The sequence below is a fragment of the Bidens hawaiensis genome, unplaced genomic scaffold (assembly GCF_021521415.1).
Source record: "Bidens hawaiensis isolate Kalapana, Puna unplaced genomic scaffold, B.hawaiensis_p1.1 tig00034732_1, whole genome shotgun sequence".
Classification (NCBI taxonomy): Eukaryota; Viridiplantae; Streptophyta; class Magnoliopsida; order Asterales; family Asteraceae; genus Bidens; species Bidens hawaiensis.
Window position 1 is genome coordinate 69,785 of NW_027496035.1, and position 22,526 is coordinate 92,310.

Genomic DNA, 22,526 nt, shown 5'->3' on the forward strand with positions numbered 1-22,526 from the left:
TCCTGAAAATCGAAATTCGAATTCCGTAAATGGATTCATCAACTCATGCTAAAGTTTTTCCTGATAATAGTATTTTCCCGGCCCAAACATTTTGGCAATTGCAAAATCCACAATCTGATTCTTGGTCACCTAACATCGACCAGTTCTATAATCATGGAGACCTCTTGTTTTGTTCTTCTAATTTACTTAACGGAATGAAACTTGGTCCGGAGTTTTGGGGTCATCTTCTAGGTCGTGAATCTGGTGGCTATCTCAAGCCTAGCTTAAATCTGAATCTGATTTGTTAATCATAAAGTAGTTTGTATTTAGTTTGAATTAGAATGAGGTGTTTGTATGTGTTTCCTTTTTTTTCAGCATGTGCATGGTTGGGTTAGGTATCTCATGCTGAATCGATTGGAAGCTTTTAATAGTTTTACGTTGCCGGCAGAGGTTTTCCGGTGGCCGGTTCTTCCTCCATGTTTTACAGAAGCACCAGACTCTATTGATCTGAATCTTGTTAACAGCGAGGATCCGAGATTTCTTCCATTGTGGAACGTAGATGTGGTCAGTTTGAATTTTAAAGTTTGGTAAAAAAATTTTATTATAATTAGTTGATATTAGTTGTTTATGGTGTTAATATGTGTAACACCCCGGCTAAAGCGGAAACGCCTGAGTGTGACATACAGATTGCTCAAACACACGTGACACTATTAGGTGACTATAATAACATTATTTCGTTTAACTCATCATGTAACACAAGTTTATCAAATAATACAAGTTTAAACAAATAAATAAATGAAACGATAAGTCGTTCTTTAAATATCCTATAAGCATGCTATGTGTCTTCTAACATTCATCCTCGTATCTCTATACCTGTAGCATATGTATAAAATAAAGTCAGCTATGAACATAGCTGGTGAGAATCCCACAGTTTGATATAATATGTAAAAATCATACAATTCCATGAAACTTGTGAAATGAGCACATAAGGGTTCTTTAAACTAGATACAATGGACCTGAGTGTAAAAAACAAGCGAAGGTCCTTTCCAGTTGGGGCTACCAACGTACTCAGATAGTTTGAGTATGCAAATTGATCTCCATCGAGATTTTTGGTGATAAAGTAGTTTGTGGGACCGTTTGTGGGACCCAAGTTAGTTCCTTCGATGCTTTTGTTGTCAGATTCGATGTCATTTACTTTAATTATGTTGCCATCGACGGATTTGAGGTAAAAACTAGTTTGTTGGACCACAATCTACTATGATTTGGATTATCTCTAATTAAATAATTAGTAACTAACAGTCAATTGTCTTCCATCAACATAAACTACTCCTAAGCGATGTATGTGTTGTGTGGTGTTCCAATGAAATTTGATAACGTTGCTGTGTGTTATGGTGGTAAATGGCAAGACGTCAATGGTAGCCTCGAGGACATTCCAATAAGTTGTAAACGGGGTGGTTTTAGTCTACCGTCAGACGTTACTTATAGTAACCTGATTGACTTAATTGAAGGTCGTTTTAAGTTAGGTCATGTATACTCAACTATCATACAAGATGTCGTCTTACGTGTATCTTGTTGATATAGATGACGAGTACGATCTATCTCTCTTTTTAAAACGAATTCACAAAAGTAACAATTCTGAAATTGTGTACTTGTATGTGGTTGGAGAATATGGTAGTCATATGTCGACACAAAATGTTGAGGGTTCTATGTCCGAAAAGGAAGCTATCCCTAATCTGAATTTCCCACTGATAGAGTTACTATCGGATTTGAATAAACCAAGTTATGATTATGGTGATTTTAGCCCCAGTGTATCGATCAAAAGTAGACAGCTTGTTGATTTAAATGTTGGGCTACCCCTAGTTGAAGTAGATAGTCCTTCCATGTCTAACAAAGAAGAAAAACGCAAAGAGAGTTCATTGTCGTCACATCTAATTTTAGGCAAGTGTTGTTTGTGAACAATGAAGAGTTACAACTTGAGTTAGGAACGATGGCACTAGCCGAGGGCTTTGAGTTCATCACTTCCCAATCTAATAAACAACGACTAAAAGTACGTTGTAGATCAGAAGATTGTCAATGGAGTTTGCGGTCACGTAACGTCAAAGATTCTGATGCATTTTATGTAACGTCTTTTAATGATGTCCATACATGCTCCAAGACTTCGTTTCATCCTCATCATCGCAATGCTAATAGAAAGGTAGTTTCACATTGCATTAACGACTTGGTTAAGGACAACTCACGTAACATTAAAGGGAAAGATATTGTGAATATATTAAATGAAAGATTCATGGCTCATTTTTCATACAAACAAGCTTGGGCAAAAAAAGTTTACGCTGAGACTTTGCTTGTTTGTACCTCCGACGAATCATTTGGAAGACTTCCAATTTATTGTCACAATTTAGAAATAGCCAATCCAGGAACGCGCACTCCTATCCTCAGAGATGGCTCAAACCTTTTTGAGATGTCATTTGTTGCCATAGGTGCCGCTGTAAGTGATTTATTAGTATAATTTTCAAAATTATGTTATATTAACAGACTCATTGTTTTCTTTTCATTTCAGATTAGAAGTTTTGTTAGGTGTTTGCGGCCTATGATTATTATTGACGGGGCACACTTGAAAGGGAGCTTCAAAGGGACAATGTTTCCGGCTGTCGGTATGGACGGCAACCATAAAATATTTGCAATTGCATTCAGTGTAGGTAAGAGTGATAGTGGTGAATCATGGGCGTGGTTTTTAAGTAAACTTAGAGAATGTGTAGGTGACCATCCCAAAACCAATTTAGTTAGGCATAATGCAGGCATTTCCCCTTGCGTGTCAAGGTTTTTGTTGTAGACATTTGATGGTCAACCTACGGTTACAGGGCAAAACTCAACAACGAATATATTGGGCAACATGTAAAGCTTACGGGAGATCCGATTTTAAGCGAAGTTTTAACTTACTATGTTCAAAACAGCCGTCTGTCAAGGATACCCTTACGAAGATCGGTTTTGGAAATTGGGCTAGATACTATTGTCTCGTTCGTCGGTTTAATATAATGAATTCAAATAGTGCGGAATCTGTAAACGCTTTGTCTTTACAAGAAAGAAAATATCATGTTACAAAACTAATAGATTACTTTGTGGAACTACAAAGAAGATGGTTCTTTGAAAGGCGACAAGACGTAGGTAAAGTTTGTTTTTATGTTAACAATCGTGCGTTATTAATTTAACGACTATTCTAATAACAAAAAAATGGACTCATTCACTCTCAAAATGGGCTCAAAGTAGAACACGGAAAATGGCAAAATCTCAGGCGTGGAAGGTTACGGGCATAGACGAATATCATTACAACGTGGACGACGGTGGCAGACGATGCGTTGTTGATTTGTTGAATCGAACATGTGACTGTCGCAAATGGCAAGTGTCAGGGTTGCCATGCGGGCATGTTATCTCAGTTTACAGATTCAAGAAGCAGCGAGAATGTAGTCACCTAGCAATGGATTACTATACAAAAGAGTTTGTTGTATCTACCTATTTGGAACCCATAAATCCGGTATCAAATGAATCTGAATGGGTGGTGCCGAAAAATCATGTACCTTTACTACCCCCGCATATGGAGAAAAGACAAGCCAGTCGACCCGAGAAAATAAACGCATCCCGTCTCGTGGTGAGGTAACGGCTCCGAGTTTTTGTACCCGATGTCATGCAATCGGTCACAAAACTGGTAAGTGTAAACAACCACTAGAATCTCAACTGTCCCAATCAAGGAAGAAGACAAGGACAAGTAACGTTGCTACCAGTTTTCAAGCAGCCGCTGCAACACAATCTCAAGCCATGACTGTTGATTTGAACGCTTTTTGAGCCAAGTTATGGTTAACATGATCACGGAGTTGGTGTTTGTGTTTTTGGGTTGTTCAAATGGTTATGTGTTGACTTGTTTGGGGTTGTATTTTGAAAGGTGTATCAGGTTGTATTATGGTTGATAAACGGTTGTAATTATATTATGGATGCTTGGTTATCTTTGTTTAAGGGTTTGGTTTGCATGCATGGAAATATTTCCTCGTCTTCCTAGGTGGTGTGCATGCATGCCATTGGTTTGCATGTATGGTTGTGTATATCATGTTGGTAACACCCATATGCATGCCCATACATGTGGGTTGGAGTGCAAGTATCCAAACAATACAAATCTAACACGATTTAAACAACAAAATAGATGGCAGTTTACACCTAAACACAGCACGTGTTACCCATTTCATATACGGAATAACCGGTTAGTACAAAGGAACTATGCCATTGTTAAACGAAAACAGCGGATATAAACATCTGCTTCACCCATGATTGTTCAGAAATACTGCATAACACAAGTAACATAGAACATCCATTAAAGCTCACGTTAATTCTAATCTTCTCCCAATTTCCGCTTCGTAGATTCGTCAACATTATCAAATTCTGGCATTTTCGGCTGTTCAAACTACTTTACCTTGTTTTCAAACAGCATGTGGGCAAACTTCCACCGAAATTCCATTGCCGCCTTAGCTATAACCATAGGATTATGCTCATCCGTTTGATATACGTCCTCACCTCTTGTTAAACGATCAAGAAACAAGTACACCCACACACCACAAACACCTAAAGGCAGAGCTTGAAGAGGTACTTTCGCTGGATAGATCCTCTTAAAAGGCGGTTCCCAATATGTTTTCCCCGTCCTGTATCCATGACTTGCAATCCAAGTTGGGAAATTTGCGTCCAGAAAGCGGCAGCACTCATCTCTTTCGTTCTCAACGTATCTGGGGAGACTGTTTACCCAAAACGTAATTCAACCTGTGTTAGTAAACTAAATTAGTAGCTACTCTAAAGACGACAACGATCTTTACCTAACATATATAGTCAACGACCAAGCACTCATATCAACACAAACAAGTAACCAATGTTTATGTAGGATGTTGATAGGAATGTAAAACTGTCATGATAAAAATAAAAATTTGTCAACGAGTGGCAAATGCAAAAACCATGTTATAACACATCATATAAAATATAACACAAAGTATAAAGATTAATTACTTTCTCAAAACCTTCTACAGTTGGAAATGGAGGCATTGTCCATCCTCATATTTCGATTGCATGGAATGGTATTCTCTTAACGCAATTAACCATGCAGGTGACAAGATTGTCCAATTCGATCCCGGCGCTCTTTCAAGTAACAACATGTTAACCCACAACTTCAAATGTTGTTCAATAATAAAAATCAACTTGTATTATAATAAATTAAAAATTATATGATGTGAGTGTTCTTAATATCTAGTTACCATTAGGGATGATCTTAGTTTCCAACCGAACGCGATCTAGAACCGAAATTGCCCATCACGACTTACCATTGTATCCAACAAACCACCATGTTGGGCCCTAATCAGCCTCCCCCAGAATTCAAAGTTCAGGGACATGCCCGAGTCAATGGATGTGTAAATGAAAAAATCTTTTTTGTTGGCATATTCATTGATGAGATCTTCTGAAAACTCATTTTACTCTGGCCCTTTTCTTTAAAGCACATCTAATCGGTTCGTATGGTGATAGTAACGCACTAGACAACTTGCGTATTCTTTTTGTTTTTTCTTTAACTATAGGCTGCCAACACAATGGGGGATTAAATAATCGCTGCAGGACTAAAATTTATTTCACACTATTAGTGTACGCCGCTTACCATTGGGGTTACTTGAAGAGCAGAATCAGCAACAATAGGGCTACAACACCGAACATCCAACTCATCAACCTCGAATTTTGAACCAGACTACAATAAAACAAAAGTTGTTGTTTATATTTGTTAGAAATAAATGAAAGTTATATCTTGGTTACTAGTTAGAAAATACCTCATCATTCGCCAGTTTTTCATTTTCCTCAGCATGAGAATCACATTCCCTTTTGGTTTTCGATTTTATATTCTACGACAATAAATATGTAAACTAAGATTAGGTGTTTCAATTAATTAAACAAAAACATCAAAACTACTTACATTCAGAGCAGTGATAATATCCAGTTGATTCTTGGCAGATGTGATGAACAACTTCTGCGTTTGGGAAAATAGTCATTAGCGTAAACACAACACAGCATTACATAGGATTAGCGAATAAATTATCTAACGACGATACCTCATATTGTTGGTGATTTGCTTGAGTTTGTTTCTCATGATTTTGCTACCTTTTAATAAGCGTGTCTAGCTGATCGCCAAACACATTCATCTGAGGTACCTCAAGCAAGCTTCTTACGAAATCTTTACTCTTCTGGTTCTCTTGCGGGTTGGAATGCAAGCCTTCAATGGGGATATTATGAACAATCATATCGTTTTCGTAACCTAGGACATCAATATCCGGCCAGCCGGTTTGGTTCGTAGTATAATCGCCACTAGGAAACAAGGTATGGTTTTCGGAATAAAGAGATTGATTACCTTGACCGAAGGATGGATTAACCTGACCGACGGATTGGTTAGGTTGACCGGCGGATTGGTTAACCTGACCGACTGTTTGGTTAACTTGACCGACGGTTTTGTTATGCTAAAACAAATTGTTGTTATACTGACCCATAGTTCATTCCCAAACAACCCAAATCGATGGTGGGATTGGTTGTCTGATGGGTTGTTGGAATGGTGGTCTGATGAGTTGTGGGATGACTTGATGCATGGCTTGGTTTGGAACCCAACTATGTTATGATCATCATGTACACTTTCATTGGTCACTTGCTTAAGCCGAGGAATAATAATTTTGTTTTGCACCTTGTTATCTACGTACTCAAACGACCCTTTGAAATGATTTATCTCGGCTTCAGTAAACGTCATCCACTTTGGCATATATGGGACCTTAAAATTATAAAAAAAATGCTTTGCATTAAATTCATGATTTAACTTTAAGCAAGTGTTTTGCACCTTGTTATCTATAAAAAAAATGCTTTGCATCAAATATTCGAACCTTTTTTGAATTGGCAAGAATTTTTGAAACGGTGCCACACTGAAATCCATGCTCTTGGGTCCACCCGGGGCATCAAGGAATTGTTGGTGTGTACTAACAATCACAAACTAAGATGTATGGCAAAACTTCAAAGATCCACATCTACGAATCAAAGGACAAGAAAACAACTTAAAACTAGTAACTTGACTATAACATATTGTAGTAAAAACAGACTAACCTTAAATGCCCATAGAAAACCGACTGCGGAGTACGATGCTGCTCAGGCTGTTTTCGAAGTATTTCTCTTGGCCAAACAATTTTCTAAACTTTTATGTAACCTGCCCCAAATTGGAACACCCCAATGATATGAATTCCAATCTTCCAACCTCTCAACCAGGTCCACATACTCATCGTCAATATACTTGTCCCTTTCTATGCCAAAAAATACGGAATACAGCATTAAAAGGAAACAGCAACGAACAGCATCAACTGGTTCCGTCTCTATTTACTAGTTAATATGCTCCTCAAGATGCCAACCTGAATCTTCCTTCCTTGAAAACCAATTCTTTTAAAAAATTGTTCAGGACTATTACACCAACGTATAGCATTTTCACCAAATGTAAAACCGGTGATGCATGCAAACTCTTTCAGACCAAAACGAACCTGATTCAAACCAACCATATCATAATAAATACCATCGTACTCAGGGTCATATGTGATAGGCGATTCCCGTTGTAAAATTGCATGCATTAGAGGGTCATCAGCCTTATTGGCCTTGACATTAGTCCAATGACTAAAACATTGTGCCTTCCAAAGATCCGAATGGGTGATAGAACTCTCAAGTACACTATCAATCAACTTTAAATCACTCCAAACTACTCTTGTCATAGGGGCCTTCTTCTATATTACCATAGTTGGTTGTTAGGGTTTAATAATAAAATTTATAAATTTTATTTAAAAACATATTAGGGTTTTAGATGTTCAACCAAAAATTAGGGTTCACATTACCTCCTTATGTTGCTGGCCCACGGCTTTGTCCTCATTGTTTTCACCTTGATGGAACGGTTGAATGTCTTTACCAACATCATCAACCTTGGAAGCCACCAGCTCAAGATTCATTGTGGATACGCTTTGTCTTGTTGTCGACTATATGATATGAAAATGACCTCGTTGTCCCAAAATGGAAAACGAAAGGATTAAGATGGAATGGAGGAGTTGGTGAAGAATATAGGTAATGGCTGGGAAGAAGGGAACTGTGGGGGTGGTCCCGAGGTGTTAAAAGGCGGGATTCAAAATCAATGGTGTTATCGAAAAATAAATCGGCGCCGATTATTTTGGAATTAAAAAAACGGAAACATTTTTTTGGGCCACTTTAAAACGGACCAGAGATTATTGGGCCATCCTTTTAATGGGGTATACAAATTCGGCCCTAAAATTATCGGGCCAGCCAAAACAGAAGCCTAAATTGTCCAACAAATTATAAATAAATACATCCTTTTTCCATTAACCCACTTAACTACTAAGATATGGCAAAACCGAACTTCAATGATCTGGAAACACGTCTCCCTGATCTTCGTAAGTTTGACGACATTGAAACCTTCATACACGTTTTCGATGAAATGCACGCCGACGAAAAAGAATGATTTGCCCCCAGTAAAAGACACAGAGACCACAGATGATCCCTTTGCCATATGGGATAGTGACGATTTTGACATTGATGCAGCTTGGGAGGAAGCATTTAGAGGCTTGAAGATCAATGAAAATCAGGTTGGAAAGTAAACAGAAGTGAATTCAAACAAGGCTAAGGAAGAAGACCAGAAGAGTGTCGATTACATGGAAATCAACTAATGGAAAACATTAACATTGTAATTTTCATTTGGTTTCATGTAAAATTTTAGTTTAATGCAGCGATTTTGTGTTTTGTTTGGATAATCTTGTTAGCACTTAATACATAAACACTAACTACGTTACAAAAAATAAACATAATCATAGATTTACTATAACACTAAGTTGAAAACTTAGTATAAAAACTTGATTACAACCATAAACAGGGTCTTCAACCATAGAAACCAAAACAACACATACTTCATTACAACAAAAACTACACAAACTTTAACTACTTCCAACATTGTTCAACTACGAGTATACACCCAAACCTCATTAGTAGCATCCAGTCCTGATGAAGGCGAATCTTAGCAAACGGGTAAATGATGTCTTGATTGGTGCTGTCAAAATGAACTAGATACTCGGTTTCTCCAGTTTTGCTTGCAATGCGACCAACCCACCAGCCATCGTTTGCAAAAAAGTCAACTTTCTCGCCGAGATCAAATCCGGTAACAAAAACATCAGCAGGTTTTGGCTTTATTTTATCGGCCTTCACAAACTCTCTTAAGAACCCAGAATTATCGGCTTCAAGGAGGTTACAGAAAACAACGATGTACTCCTTCACAACACGGGAGATTATGGTTCCGTCGTAAAATGAACCCCAAGAACCCACAACCCATATCAACGACTTCAATCGAATCACCTCTGTTAAAATTCATTCTTGTACTTGAAATCAAAACAACCAGAAAAAGATTATCAAACCTTGACCTAACCAAAGATGTAACATCCGTATTTTGAGAATTAATAAATAACGGAAAGTTTTATTTTTATCGGTGTGTCGTTAGTTTGGTTGTGTGCGTGTTTGTATTTGAATAAGATTGGAATGGAGGTGGATGGTGGGGCCCATGGCTCCCTATATAAGGTCATTCCCCATCCTTTCACCATTTCTTTACACAACACACACACTAGAAAACACACACTTTCTCTCTAGCAATCGGATTCGGATCCAAGCAAAAGGAAGGAAGAATCTTGGGTGTAAACACCATAAAACAACAAGAAACACCACCAAGCTCCACGGATCTATCCAGATCCGAACCCGAGACCAACAAAAGGTGAGTTTTGGTTTTAAAGGTTAAGTTTTAGGTCGGATTCGACATGCAAACCGATAGAAGGATAGATCGGGGTATATGATGGAAGAAAAACATGAACTTGATAAGTTATAACCCCACGAGAATGTTATATGGTAAAAATGTGATGTTCGGGCCTTATAAAACGCAAGTATACAAAGTTTGTACAACCCAAAACCCTTAAAAAGGGTCAAATCGGGTCCTAAGGAAGAGTCACGAAGTAAAATGGCCATTAAATGGTAAAAACGAAGAAAAAGAAGAATTTCGCATCGCATAAGCCCTGCAAAGCGAAAAAGGCTATTTCGCATCGCATGACCATGCGAAGCGAAAAAGGTAATTTCGCATCGCACAGTCATGCGAAGCGAAACAGTTTCGTGCGAAGCGAAAAAGCATGCGAAGCGAAAAAGTCATGCGAAGCGAAATTCCATGCATGTGAAGCGAAATTCTTCCATGCGAAATTTTATAAAATTCATTTTCTGATGCATTTTGTTAAAGGACTGTTATTGAAAATAAAATTTTTCCCAGCTCAACCCCAGCCAGGGGCTCTGCCCCTTGGACCCTACTAGGGGCTGCCGCCCCTAGACCCCGCTACCAGGGGCGCTGCCCCTGGACCCCCGTTAGTTGAGGGTTCGTAAACTTAAATATAGGAAGTAGTGGTAATAGATAATTGACACGTGTAATGTATTGTACAGTTATCCGTACACAACTAAAGAAGGGCGTTACCATTAACGGTGAGAGAAACCGACTCCAGGTGAGTTTCTAGCCCCATTTCTGTGTTATGTTTTGGGGCTGTGTGCATACTCAATGTGATTAGTTAATACACTTACCTCAAGTGGTAAGTGTATGCCGTATGAATGTTTATAAATATACCTAATTAGTGTAGAAAGAGTTAAAACGTATGTGTGAAGAGGTATATGAGAACAGGTATAGCTAATGAAAGAAAGGTATGTACGATATGTGTAGTGTATGAAAGGTATGTATGATATGTAGAGCCGAAGAATAAAGGGTTGCCTACCCTAATAATATAGGCGAAGAATGAAGGGTTGCCTACCCTAATAATATAGGCGAAGAATGAAGGGTTGCATACCCTAATAATATATGCGAAGGTTATAGAGCGAAAGGCCCTTTAAAAACGTAGGAAGGTTATATATGTATAAAATAATGAAGGTAAGTAAAAGTAAGAATGTATGGAAGTAAGAATGTAAAGAATGAGAATGAAATGTATGTACCTGCTTAACTAGAACTCACTCAGCGTAGCTGACTTTTAGTATGCACGCAGGCAAATGGGTTGAGGCAGCTGGCTTGAGGAGGGACACATGGCATGAGCTAAAGAGACGGGTATCTATGAAGAAGCGTCATGACTGTTTTATGTTATATCTATGAATGGATAATTTGCATGTTAAGACAAGATTCGATGTTTTGTAATGTAATGCATGAAGTTTTTAATTATTTCGCGAAAGTTTTAATTAACTCTGATTTTAGAACTGTGTTTATGAGTAAATTCAACGCTAATGTAGGGTTTCCGGGATCAGGGCCTTACAAAAGATGAATTGAAATAGAAGATAAAAACCATAAATAATCGGACCTGGTGGGATGTTCTTACTAAACTCATCTGCGGAGATGAAACGCATTTGAAATACATCTCCTCGGATGTATTTCAAAAAAACACGAAAATTGATTTCTTTCTAAAAATCACGTTGGAGATGAAAACAAGGGGAAAGGAAGCTAGGGAGATGGTTTTCATCGTAAGACTATCTAGATCGATCTGTTTGAGTGGAAAATCAATTGGGTAGGTAGGTAGTGGGACACTTGGTATTTTCTTAGTGGTTAGCGAAATGCATCGGATTTCTTCCCAATGCATCGGATTTGATTGATTTGAGGGGCCTATTTTTGGAATGTGAAATTTTCAAGGATCATTTTGGATTTCTCTCTCCTATTTTGGATCATTTTCAGAATTTTCTCCTTCATTTTTGTTAATTTCATTTTTGTTAATTTGAAGTTCAAACACCATGTTTGTAGCACTAATCAAGCCGTTTGGAACATCATTTCGAGCTAACGTTTACATCAATCGACTCGTTTCCTCAATCCAATCAAAAGCCCTAAAAATTCAGTTTGAGATTCGGAAAAAACTTAACGTCGTTAAGTTTTTTTTAACGGTGGACTATTGAGAACCAATATTTTTAAATTTGAGACCATCAGTGGAAATAAACTCAATTGGAATTATTATCAGCTAATAGCATTTGATTGAGATTATTAAAATCCAATTTCTCATTAATTTATTTTAATGCATATACTAGAGAGTATGCAATAATACATACACTAAAGTAAAATCTGATAACACGTTTATTTAATCACTAACTAGTGTGATTACCCGCACGATGCAGCGGTATCCAAGAAATTTATTTCAGTACGGTAAAAGCAAGAACACCAAAATTTAACTATAGCTATCATCATCAAGTTTATAGTCAGTTTACAAATTGTATCTGCAATCACAAAATATTCACCTAATTATATCTCATCTTTTGACTTTTAAGTACAAATAGAAGACATTCCATTACATTGAATTTAGATTGTTTTTGGAAGTTCTCAATACCATTCAGGCTATTCATTTAGAATTCTTGGAAACATTTATACGATACCCAAATCTTGATTCTTGCTTGAGAAAGTTTGTCAATGCAACCCTTCTTGCAATTTTGTTTGTCCTTTCGTATGATTTGTTTATTGTGAGTAAATAAGAGAATGCCTAAACCCTCTTTAACCCATGTATGAAGATGCATACCTTAGTGTTACTCCCCTCTGCTTCAAACTATTCTCTTCTTGTAAAATCAAAGTTTGTATCCAACACCAACCAATTATACATAGGTTGATTACGCGAATTTGCAACCTAAAATCAGAGCAGGTACAGTATTAGGAAATAAAACTATGATATTTTAATTTAAATTATTCTTTTCTCAGTTCAAGAATGTGATAATATGAACTCTTTCCTCCATTCAAACAAAATAATATACAAACTTGGAAAAAACGAAGTTCATATAATAGTGATTATCTTAATCGCCAGGAGAGATGGATTTGCTAAAAATGGGTGGGTTGTATAGGTGATCAAATCGGGTTGGTCAAAGGAACCGGAACCGGTTCAGAACCGGTTCCATTAGTCAACATCACTGTTTAAACCGGTTCCATGGTCGAACCGGTTAGGGAACCGAACCGGTTCCCCAACCCTCGGACCCGGAACCGGTGGAACCGGTTCTGACCGGTTCCTAAACCGGTTCTTACACCGGTTACAGTGTAAAATATTATTTTTTTTTTCGTTTTTCGTTTCCGCTGCTTGTGTAGGTGATGATTTGTGTTCTTCTGATTTCTGAAGAGGCTCATGCTACTTTTGTTGTTCACCCACAGAGCAATGGTAAACAACATATTGAACTTAATGCTATGAGTGTCAGCGAGTTTGAATTGATTAGTCTGTATCGTGTATCGTGTAATGGTGAACTTAAATCTGTATCGTGTTACATTTGTTGAGTTTGCTATGTATTATAGTCTTTTGGCTTACGCAAGTCAAATGCTGAATTATAATCAAGAGCGGTGTTATACGATTCGTATTTGTATAACATGTTAAATAAAAAAAACAATTAACATAAAATTCATTTTATTTACTTTAAGAAGTTCAAAAAAAAAAAGGTTACATGTTTTAAAATATTCAAAAACAAACTAACAAAACATTAAACTTATAAATATAAAGTTGTGACATATTATTTCTAGAAAAGCCTTCTTGTTCGTCGTAATTATTGAGTGGCGACTTATTCATCAGAATTATTTGTAGAAACGCCTTCTTGTTCGTCGTGCACTCGAACATCAAGTGGTGTTTCGTCTTCCAGAGTGGTTACGTGTTGAACACGATCGATTGAGTCCAAGTGATCCTTCAAGCAAATGCACATCTCCACCGACTCCGAATTCAGTCTTGTTCTTCTCACCGATATTACCCTGCCACTAAGAGAAAAAGCAGATTCCGAAGCTACCGTAGAAGCTTGGGCGTTTAAGAGTATGACGACTTACGTGAGTGTATTGTGGTTGAAGCGTATCTCGAATCATGGCGGTTAAGCGAGGGTTGTCGAAGTGGCTAAACGGCAAAGCTTCTTGAATCACAAACTTCGCCATACGATCTTGAACTCGATCAATTTGGTATGTAAATATTCCGCCTTCACTATCCATTTGCGTTTGTTGCGACTCGACGTTCTGTTTCAACGCCCTGCAATACGGTCTTTCGATGTGTTTCTTCAAATTTGAATTCGAAAGTGGGTTTAAATAAATCCCACAAAACTTCCACCGAGCCTTCAATGAATGGTCACTCAATTCAACCAAATCCCAATTGCACCAAATCTCTTGATTACGATTATGAGGTACAATACGAACGAAACTTGGTCCGGCGGTGGAACCTTGACCAACCGATGATTGTGAGGCAGCCATAACAACAAATATGAATATAAAAGAAGAGAAAACAAGATATTAGAGAACTCAGAACGTTGTAATAGCGTTTTTTTGTATTTTTTTGCGTTCGGGTTTGCGTTTTGAGTGTTGTGATGAACCCATTACACCAAATACCTATTTATACTAGTAGTGGGATGTTTGGGGAGCCAAAAAAACGGCCATTTTTGACCCCAACGGTTAAAAAACGGCCATAAAACCGTTTCCCAACGGCTAGAACTACTCCAACGGCTAGAACCGGTTCCGAACCGGTTCCGGTCGAACCGGTTCCGGTTCGGTTCCGGTTCCTACCCGGTCCACCTCCAAAAATGTCAAACCGGTCCCGGATCGTCGGGTTGAAACGGAACCGAACCGGTTCCTACGAAAAACGGGTAGGAACCGGTTCGGTTCCACCGAACCGGTTCCAGGAACCGGTTTTGTTGTCCACCTCTAGTGGGTTGTAGCTTCACTTCAAACCTATCAACAGCCTGAATCTGATCCATTACAAAGAAAATGCAATCTGCAGACTGCAATATGACATGTGGTTACAATTTAAACCGTTACCAACAAAATACAACTTGTAAGCTGACACGTTACCGTACTATATGCGATCTGGCCTGTTAAGAATCTGAAATGTCAAATTAAAGTTTACTTTTATTTAAATTGCATCATCTTGTGTTAGACCATGGACTTTATACTCATAGCCTTCAAGATAAAGATATTTCGTCTTTGTAGTCATATAAATCAGTGAAGGTGCATAAGTTACTCCAGTCACCCTCGGCTCTACACAATTAAATAAATAATTAATTTAATGTCAAACGAAATGATTATATTCTAATTGTGTCATCTCCCCGCTGGTTGTAGGCTCGAATATACATATATAACAACTTCATAAAAAAAGAAAAAGGAAAGCTATTGGGTTAATCCTAAAAATCCAATAATGTGCATTAATAAGATGAACAACTAATATAAAAAAGGTTTATGAACACTCTTATATTTATCCTTTCAAAAAACTAAGAATATCATAATCACTTATCTCATGTAAATAAAACAACAATAGTAAATGAATAGATCATTCGGTAAGTAATAATGAAATATATTATTTTTAGTGTGTTTAAGAATTAATTCACATACACACATGTATATAACTCACCTTCCATCCATGTTAATAATGACAACTGAAATCATTGGTGGCCAAATGCAACAACCAAACAAAACTGAACTACTGACTATTCTAGCCTAAAGTATTTGAGCAAGATTCCTGAAAACAATTCAATTTTATAAGCCACAAAAAAGCATGAACTTATCTTTGTAAACTTGGATAAACTTGCACACAAAGAGCAATCCAAAACCTCACTTATAAATCTATAATTATGTGTATTCAATAGACTCAAGGAATAAACATTTGAACATCAATCTCTAGAAAGTAGATATTATGGCAGCAAGCAACTGAAGAGAAAGCTTACATAACACGAAATATATTAATAAAATAACAAATTGATTACCTTGGCAACGAAACCCTAAAATCTGGAGATGAAGATTCATAGGGTAGGTTGAACCTTCAGATTCATTATCATCCCAAGAAGAGGAAAGCCAGTAGCAATCGAGAGATATATGGATCAGATTCATTAAGTTTAGCAAACATCTTGTATCGAATCTCCGCTTATAGATGTTAGCAACAATCGAGGGATTGACTCTCAAGCGCCGCTTTGAGATGGAGAAATTGATTGATACGAATGGAAGAAGCACTCAGAAAAAAGGACGCATGGAGGTCAAATGAGTACACGTGTGACAAAACGTGTATACATCGATGGCATGTCAGGGACGCTTTACGTGATTGTAACATACACTTAAAAATAGCTAGCGGTAGAACAGTAGCGAAATGTGAGTTTGCCCCAACTTCCAAACTAATATATATATATATATATATATATATATATATATATATATAATACACTAGATTTTATCCCCCGTATTACGGGGGTTGTTTTACATTATTCATTTTTAATATTTATATATGTATATTTGGATTTTAATATTATTTATTGCAAGAAAGTTAATAATTAATATACTTGAGTTTTGATGATAAAATGGTTTCACAAATAAATGACATGTTATAATCCGGTTTAAAAGATATCTGGGTTTGGTGATACCCATTACCCGTTTATTTTCTTTATTATAAAACTGTTTCTTAATTATAAATAATATCTCTTTTTAAATAAAATAATGAAATAAATTTTTAGTATATCCCTATTTTATAGGATTTTCATATCAAATATTTTATAAGATTAATTTTTAATATAATGAGATGTTATAACTTATTTAAGAGCTATCTGGTTTTGGTGAGACATTTACCCGTGAATTTGGGTTAAATGCGTGAGAAACCTTCATTTACAAATAAAGCAATCCGATGGCTTGAGTGAATGGTTGTTTTACATTTTTTGTTTTTTAATATTTATTTTTGGATTTTAATTTTCTTTATTGTAAGAAAGTTAATAATATACTTAGGGTTTAATGATGAAAGCGTTTCATAAATAAATTATATGTTATAACCTGTTTAAAAGTTATCTGGATTTGGTGACCCATGACCCGCTTATGTTTTTTACTATAAAATTGTTTATTAATTATAAATAATATATTTTTCTTTTTAAATTGGATATTAAATTTTAGTATATCCCTATTTTATAGGATTTTCATATTAAATCATTGGTAAGATTAATTTTTAATTTAATGAGATGTTATAACCTGTTTAAGAGCTATTTGGTTTTGGTAAGACACATACCCATGAATTTGGCTTAAATCAATGAGAGGTCATCATTTAAAAATCAAGCAATTTGGTGGCTTCCATAAAGTGGGGGAACGACCACATCGCGACACATAGGATTTTAGGGATTTCGTTTATGTATATTATAGATACATTATAATAGGGACATGGGTGAAGTACTCCCATACACTAAAAATTATCAACACCACATGCAACTATTTAACTCGAGGTTTGCAATATGTTAAGTTGTTAACTGAGTCAAACTCAGGCTTAGGATTCATATAAATTTTCAAGTAATTAATGAAGTTATAACTTCATTTCAAAACTCGAGTTTTTGCTATGTTAACTGTTTGGCTATTTCTCACCCCTACTTCAAATCGTAATAGTCATATTTTTACTACACTCGTGGGGTTATTAGGTTAAAGTCTTCAAATAACCCTGTAACTTGTAATGTTCATACAATCATACCCATGTAAAAGTCAATGCTATCTCACACCCTCGCAAGTAATCTAGTCCTTACAATTCACACATAGCCTACCAAACTTGAAACTTCATATGTTATTCAAATAAGATAGATAGGTACAAAACATCACGTTGACAACTCAGACTACCAAATGCTTTAATTAAGCAATAAGGTAACCACAATTATGCTTATCCTTTAATCAATTGGGTAACTTGAATAGCTCTTCATGTATGTCATTGTGGTTGATATCATAAAACTTTAGTAAATTATTGTATTTCTTTTTTCTTTTTGTGTGAAAATAAACTTGCAAAGATAACTTTCTTTAACGACCCAGGAATAAAAGTCCGGCTATCTGTCCAATGACTAAATGCGACCCCATACGCCCTCAATTGCAGACAGCGCTGGGTACCCCAAGCTCACCATTTCCTGTTTTGGGTAAAACCCGATGTCCAAAGGCCCGCTGAGGTGAAACCAGATTGGGATCATGTTCAAACTTAAGACCTTGCGGCATCTAACTCAAACTTTCATTTCTCCTCCAACACCAGTTGAGTTACAAATAATTGGCTTCTTCGAAGTTATATAATTTGATAGTATTCTATTTCTCAAAATATTCTCTTAAAATAACTTATCTCGTAGTCATAAATTTAATAAGGAGTTTTATTTTTCTTAAAATAACTTATCTAGTCATAAATTTAATAAGGAGTTTTATTTTTCAAAATAAATTGTTCTCTCTATAGCAGGGTCAGTTATTCTGCAAATGTGTACAAAAATGAGAAGAGTAAGAAGGATTTGTAGAAAATAAAAACCTCTTAAAAATAATGAAAAATCAATTAAAAAACAATAACTCAAAATTTACTATATTAAAAACGAAAAATGTAAAAACACAAAAATGTTTCCACCATCTTCCTCGTTCACAAAAAAAATGCACTCGAAAAAAACACAATGTTGATGAACAAAGATCATTGTGTCTTTCTATTTATCATTGTGTTTTTTGTTTATTTTCGTCGTTGATATGATTTTTTCCTTGACATTGTGTCTTTTTTTCCTGATATTGTGTTATATTACTCGACATTGTGTTATATTTTGTTCGACATTGTGTTATGCTTTGCGACATATTGTGTCTTTTTTATGTACCATTATGTTTGATCATTTTCGGCATCGTTTTTTTTTCTCGACATTGTCTTTTTGGCCATTTTTCTTTTTCCTTTTTTTTTGGAACGGAAAAGACGGGGAGAAACATTTTGGTTTTTTAAAATTTTTTCGTTTTTCATTTATATTTTGAGTTATTATTTTATTTTTTTATTTTCAATTTTTTTAAAAGATTTTTTGTATAGCCACAAATCCTTCTCACACTTCTCATCTCATATTGTCTCCCTTTGCCGTCTCCCTTCGCATTTTTGCTTTTCCCTTCTATAGCAATCCATCATTTATAAGTTTTTGCAGTAATCACTTTGACTCATAAATAGGGTAAAAAAATTAGTCATAAAAATAACCTAAAACTAAGAAACTAAAAGGAAAAATATCTCGAAAACTTTACGACCCACAACCTGATTATTTTATGCGGTTTAAGCCGCTAAACGAGTTATTAATTAAACAGGTTAGATATAAGAACCTAAAATATAAATTTAATCGTTTAATCAATATATCTACATTTAAAGACGAGTCTTTCGGTACATAATTGAATTTATTCTAAAAAACTAAGAGAGTGCACATAACAAGCTATGAGGAACATTTATTATTATAGGAGATTATGGCACTCTCAAGTTGAACAACAATACCAAGAATATATACACACACATTATCATAACCTCACATTTCTGATAGAATATTGCTGATTTTCCTAAGCTCTTTCAGGGCCGCCATAGCCGTCATCTGTCCTCGGTCCACCAGTGCCTTCTTTGACAAATTATCTACATGGCCCATTTCACCCTTTTCTTGCTGGAACACTGATTCAATCACCTGCATTGTTTTATAAAACGTGTCAGTGAACGGAAATAATACCAGAAATTTTGGCCCGACCATTGCATCAAATGCAAACAATGACTGGATTACAGGGGTGTAAACAAGCCGAGCAGAACCACAGATGAGCTACTCGAGATTGGCTTGCTAAAGTCCGATCTTACACGAGCATGAGCCCAAGCTTTTGCCTAAGCTCATCGACTTAACGGGCCTAGTGTTTATATAAATAAACTTAATATATAAATTACATATTGCATCAACTTTTATTGTATGTATAAACTATACAGAAAATAAGTAAATAAATAAATTATGTTAAATTTTAAAATTTATAATTAAATATACAAAAGTAATTATATATTAATATAAACAGAATGATTAACAAATAACAAACGAAACAAGCGTGAGCTGAGCTCGAGCTTTTTTTAGTTAAGCAAGCCAAGATCGAGCATACCTGAAGATTTTCCACCATGGATTGACCAAGATTTTTCAAAGAAGAAATCTTGTTTTGGTTCACCGATTCTCCTTTGCTCGATACATCCGTCCCAGAAGCCGCCACGTCACCTTTCTGATCGGCCCCCACGAGAGAAGAATCGGTAGATTCGTCGCCATTCTCCGGGACACCCGCGGCGTTACCTTTCTGATCAGGCCCCACAAGAGAAGAATTCGCAGAACCGCTGCCTTTCTCTGAGACACCTGCTATGTCACCTTTCTGATCGGGCCCCACGACAGAAGAATTTGTAGAATCGCCGCCTTTCTCCGAGAGACACCATCACGGTTGTTTTTCCCAAACTTCCAAAACCACTGTTTTCCTGACAGTATTATCCTGTCTTTCAAATTCAACCCCGACTTCCCTACGGATTCTTCATTCTCAACTCCCTTCAAAGGCGTAGCATCCTCCGGGCCATCAGAAACCGGGTTGTGCCCATGTTCATCATCTTCCTGGATGGCATCACCTGAACCCACTTCAGTACTAGGCTCAGACTCAGGCTCGGGCTCGGGCTCGGGCTCGGGCTCATCAACTAGTAAATTTGAAGCCACACTGCTTTGCTCACTGTCGTTTTCGTGGTCATCATCATTATCATTAACACCGTCAATCGGGCTTGGCGGGTCAGAGAAAATAGAAGAGTTTTCCTCACTGCCTCCGTTTCCGCTCACTGCTTTTTCAGCTTCGGTTTCTTCTTCTTCAAACGCAAGCTGTCGGGCCAAATCATCCAGTAAATTTCTCCTAACTTGTCGTCTAGATGGGCCTCTTTTTTCAACATACGCCTTTGAGGAGGACGGGTCAGATTCCGTCCTCAACAACCGCGACTTCACTTTATCTGACCAACCTTTACGTTGACTTTGACTTTGCTTTTGTGGGCTGGATTGTTTTTGTTGTTCTTCTTTATGCAAGACCCTCCATTTCTCTTCCCAGTAGCTATCACGCACCACACTTAACGGGCTCCCGGAACCCTCGATTCCGACCTACTTCGCCTCTACAATTCCGGTGACTCCGGCAACATCTTCGTCGTCAAGTCAACAAAAGCACAAACCTTTGACCAAAATTTCACAAAACCCTAACCCTAATTGTATAAATTCGTAAAATTTATAAAATTGATGACCCAGATAAGCAAAATTGGAAGGCTTAAGTGCAAATTTATAGAAAATCGAAGTTTAATTTCGTAAACAGGACGCAAATTGAGGGAATTGATGAACTGAGTGGAAATTAATTTGGGGAAAATTGGGGAAAATGGTGCAAGATTGCAGATTTATAGTTAAATTGATCTGGGTATTGAGTAATTTGTTGAAAGGAAGTGAATTTGATTCAATTGATGAGTGAATTGCAAGATTTAAGGTGGGTAATTGGGGATGAGGATTTGGGGGTATTGGATCTTGAAATAGGTTAGCTGAGAGGAATTAGTGATTGGGTTGGATTTGATGACTTGGGTAATGAATTGATGAGGAAGAAAGCAAGCGTGAGCTGAATGGAATGGAAAGGAAAGGAAGTTGATGGAGAATGATTCGCATATTGTGGATTTTCTAATTATTTGCCTGACAACAACAAACAAGTTAAAGGTAGTGGCCATTTTTTGTCTCATGCATTATTATTATTATTTTAGTTTTATCTTGTAATAATATAATAAGTATATTATGTCATAAAACTTTTTATTATAAAAAACTTTGAAATTATAATAATTGTATTATGTATTATTGTATGATTTGTATCAGTGCAAGTTTGTTATGTTACATAATACGAGTGGGAAGGGTTGAAAATACATTGAATTTGATGCAATTAGTTTTTAATCTTATCTAAGATACTTCACACTCAAGCATACGTAATTAGTTATTTTATTTATTAAATTATAAGTTGTTAATTTTTTTGGTTTATAATATAGCCAAGTTGTTAACAAACATAGGAGTTTAACAAATTAAAATTGTAAAATCTTTTGTGTGTATTTAACAAGTGTTTTCGATTTATATTGTATTTTGGTTGTTTTTCTATGGATCATTTTGTTATATTAACTTTTACATAGTGAAGAAACACTAATCGACCCCGGGCAGATTACGGATAATCTGGGGGTTAAATAGATGTTTCCCACGAGGGGTTAGATCTGGCAAAGATGGTTCTTCTGATAACCTGCAAAACAGACACCGTGAGCTCGTCACTAAGAAGGGGGGGTACCTCCTTGTGACCACCCTCCGGCGTGAGAATCAGACTAGATTGCTCTTGAATATAAGTGTATATTAAGAGATTGCTAGAGCAGATATCAGGTATAAGATATAAGATATAAGATGAGATAAGATGATATACCATTCCAAGGTGTTGGAGTATTTATAGCCGAAGGTAGGTTTCCAAGAAGGTATAGCCGGCTGAATAGTGTTCCTGTTCTACCAACTGTGGGCTATGCACGTGCCATGCTGGTAGTTGGTGGGTAGGCAGCGGCTGATAGTGATCAGGCCGGCTGTGTACTGTTCCTGTTCCACCAACTGCAGGCTATGCACGTCCTCCGACAGGTTGGTGAGTAGGCAGCGGCTAATAGTGACATACAGTACAAGAGCGT

At 36.6% G+C, this 22,526-nt stretch overlaps 1 protein-coding gene and 1 pseudogene across 2 annotated transcripts in view; one reads left to right on the forward strand and one right to left on the reverse strand.

The window, feature by feature from the left end:
* The first annotated feature begins 1,966 nt into the window (after positions 1-1,966).
* On the forward strand, positions 1,967-2,809 carry LOC143586629 (uncharacterized). Its single transcript, XM_077068129.1, has 2 exons — positions 1,967-2,464; positions 2,537-2,809. Exons 1-2 carry the CDS (start codon positions 1,967-1,969, stop codon positions 2,807-2,809), a joined length of 771 nt encoding a protein of 256 aa, XP_076924244.1.
* A 16,515-nt stretch (positions 2,810-19,324) lies between these two features.
* The window catches only part of LOC143586630 (uncharacterized), a 36,717-nt pseudogene continuing 33,515 nt past the window's right edge, over positions 19,325-22,526 (reverse strand). The window contains exons 2-3 of the transcript XR_013144741.1: positions 19,937-20,949; positions 19,325-19,485 (exon numbers count right to left, since the gene is read on the reverse strand). The product of XR_013144741.1 is annotated as an uncharacterized LOC143586630 (transcript). The remainder of the gene's footprint in view (positions 19,486-19,936; positions 20,950-22,526) is intronic.

Coding starts and splice junctions, on each gene's coding strand:
- LOC143586629 (XM_077068129.1), top strand. CDS start 1,967: ATGGCACTAGCCGAGGGCTTTGAGTTCATCACTTCCCAATCTAATAAA. Junction 2,465..2,536: donor TTGTTGCCATAGGTGCCGCT/GTAAGTGATTTA, acceptor TTTTCATTTCAG/ATTAGAAGTTTTGTTAGGTG.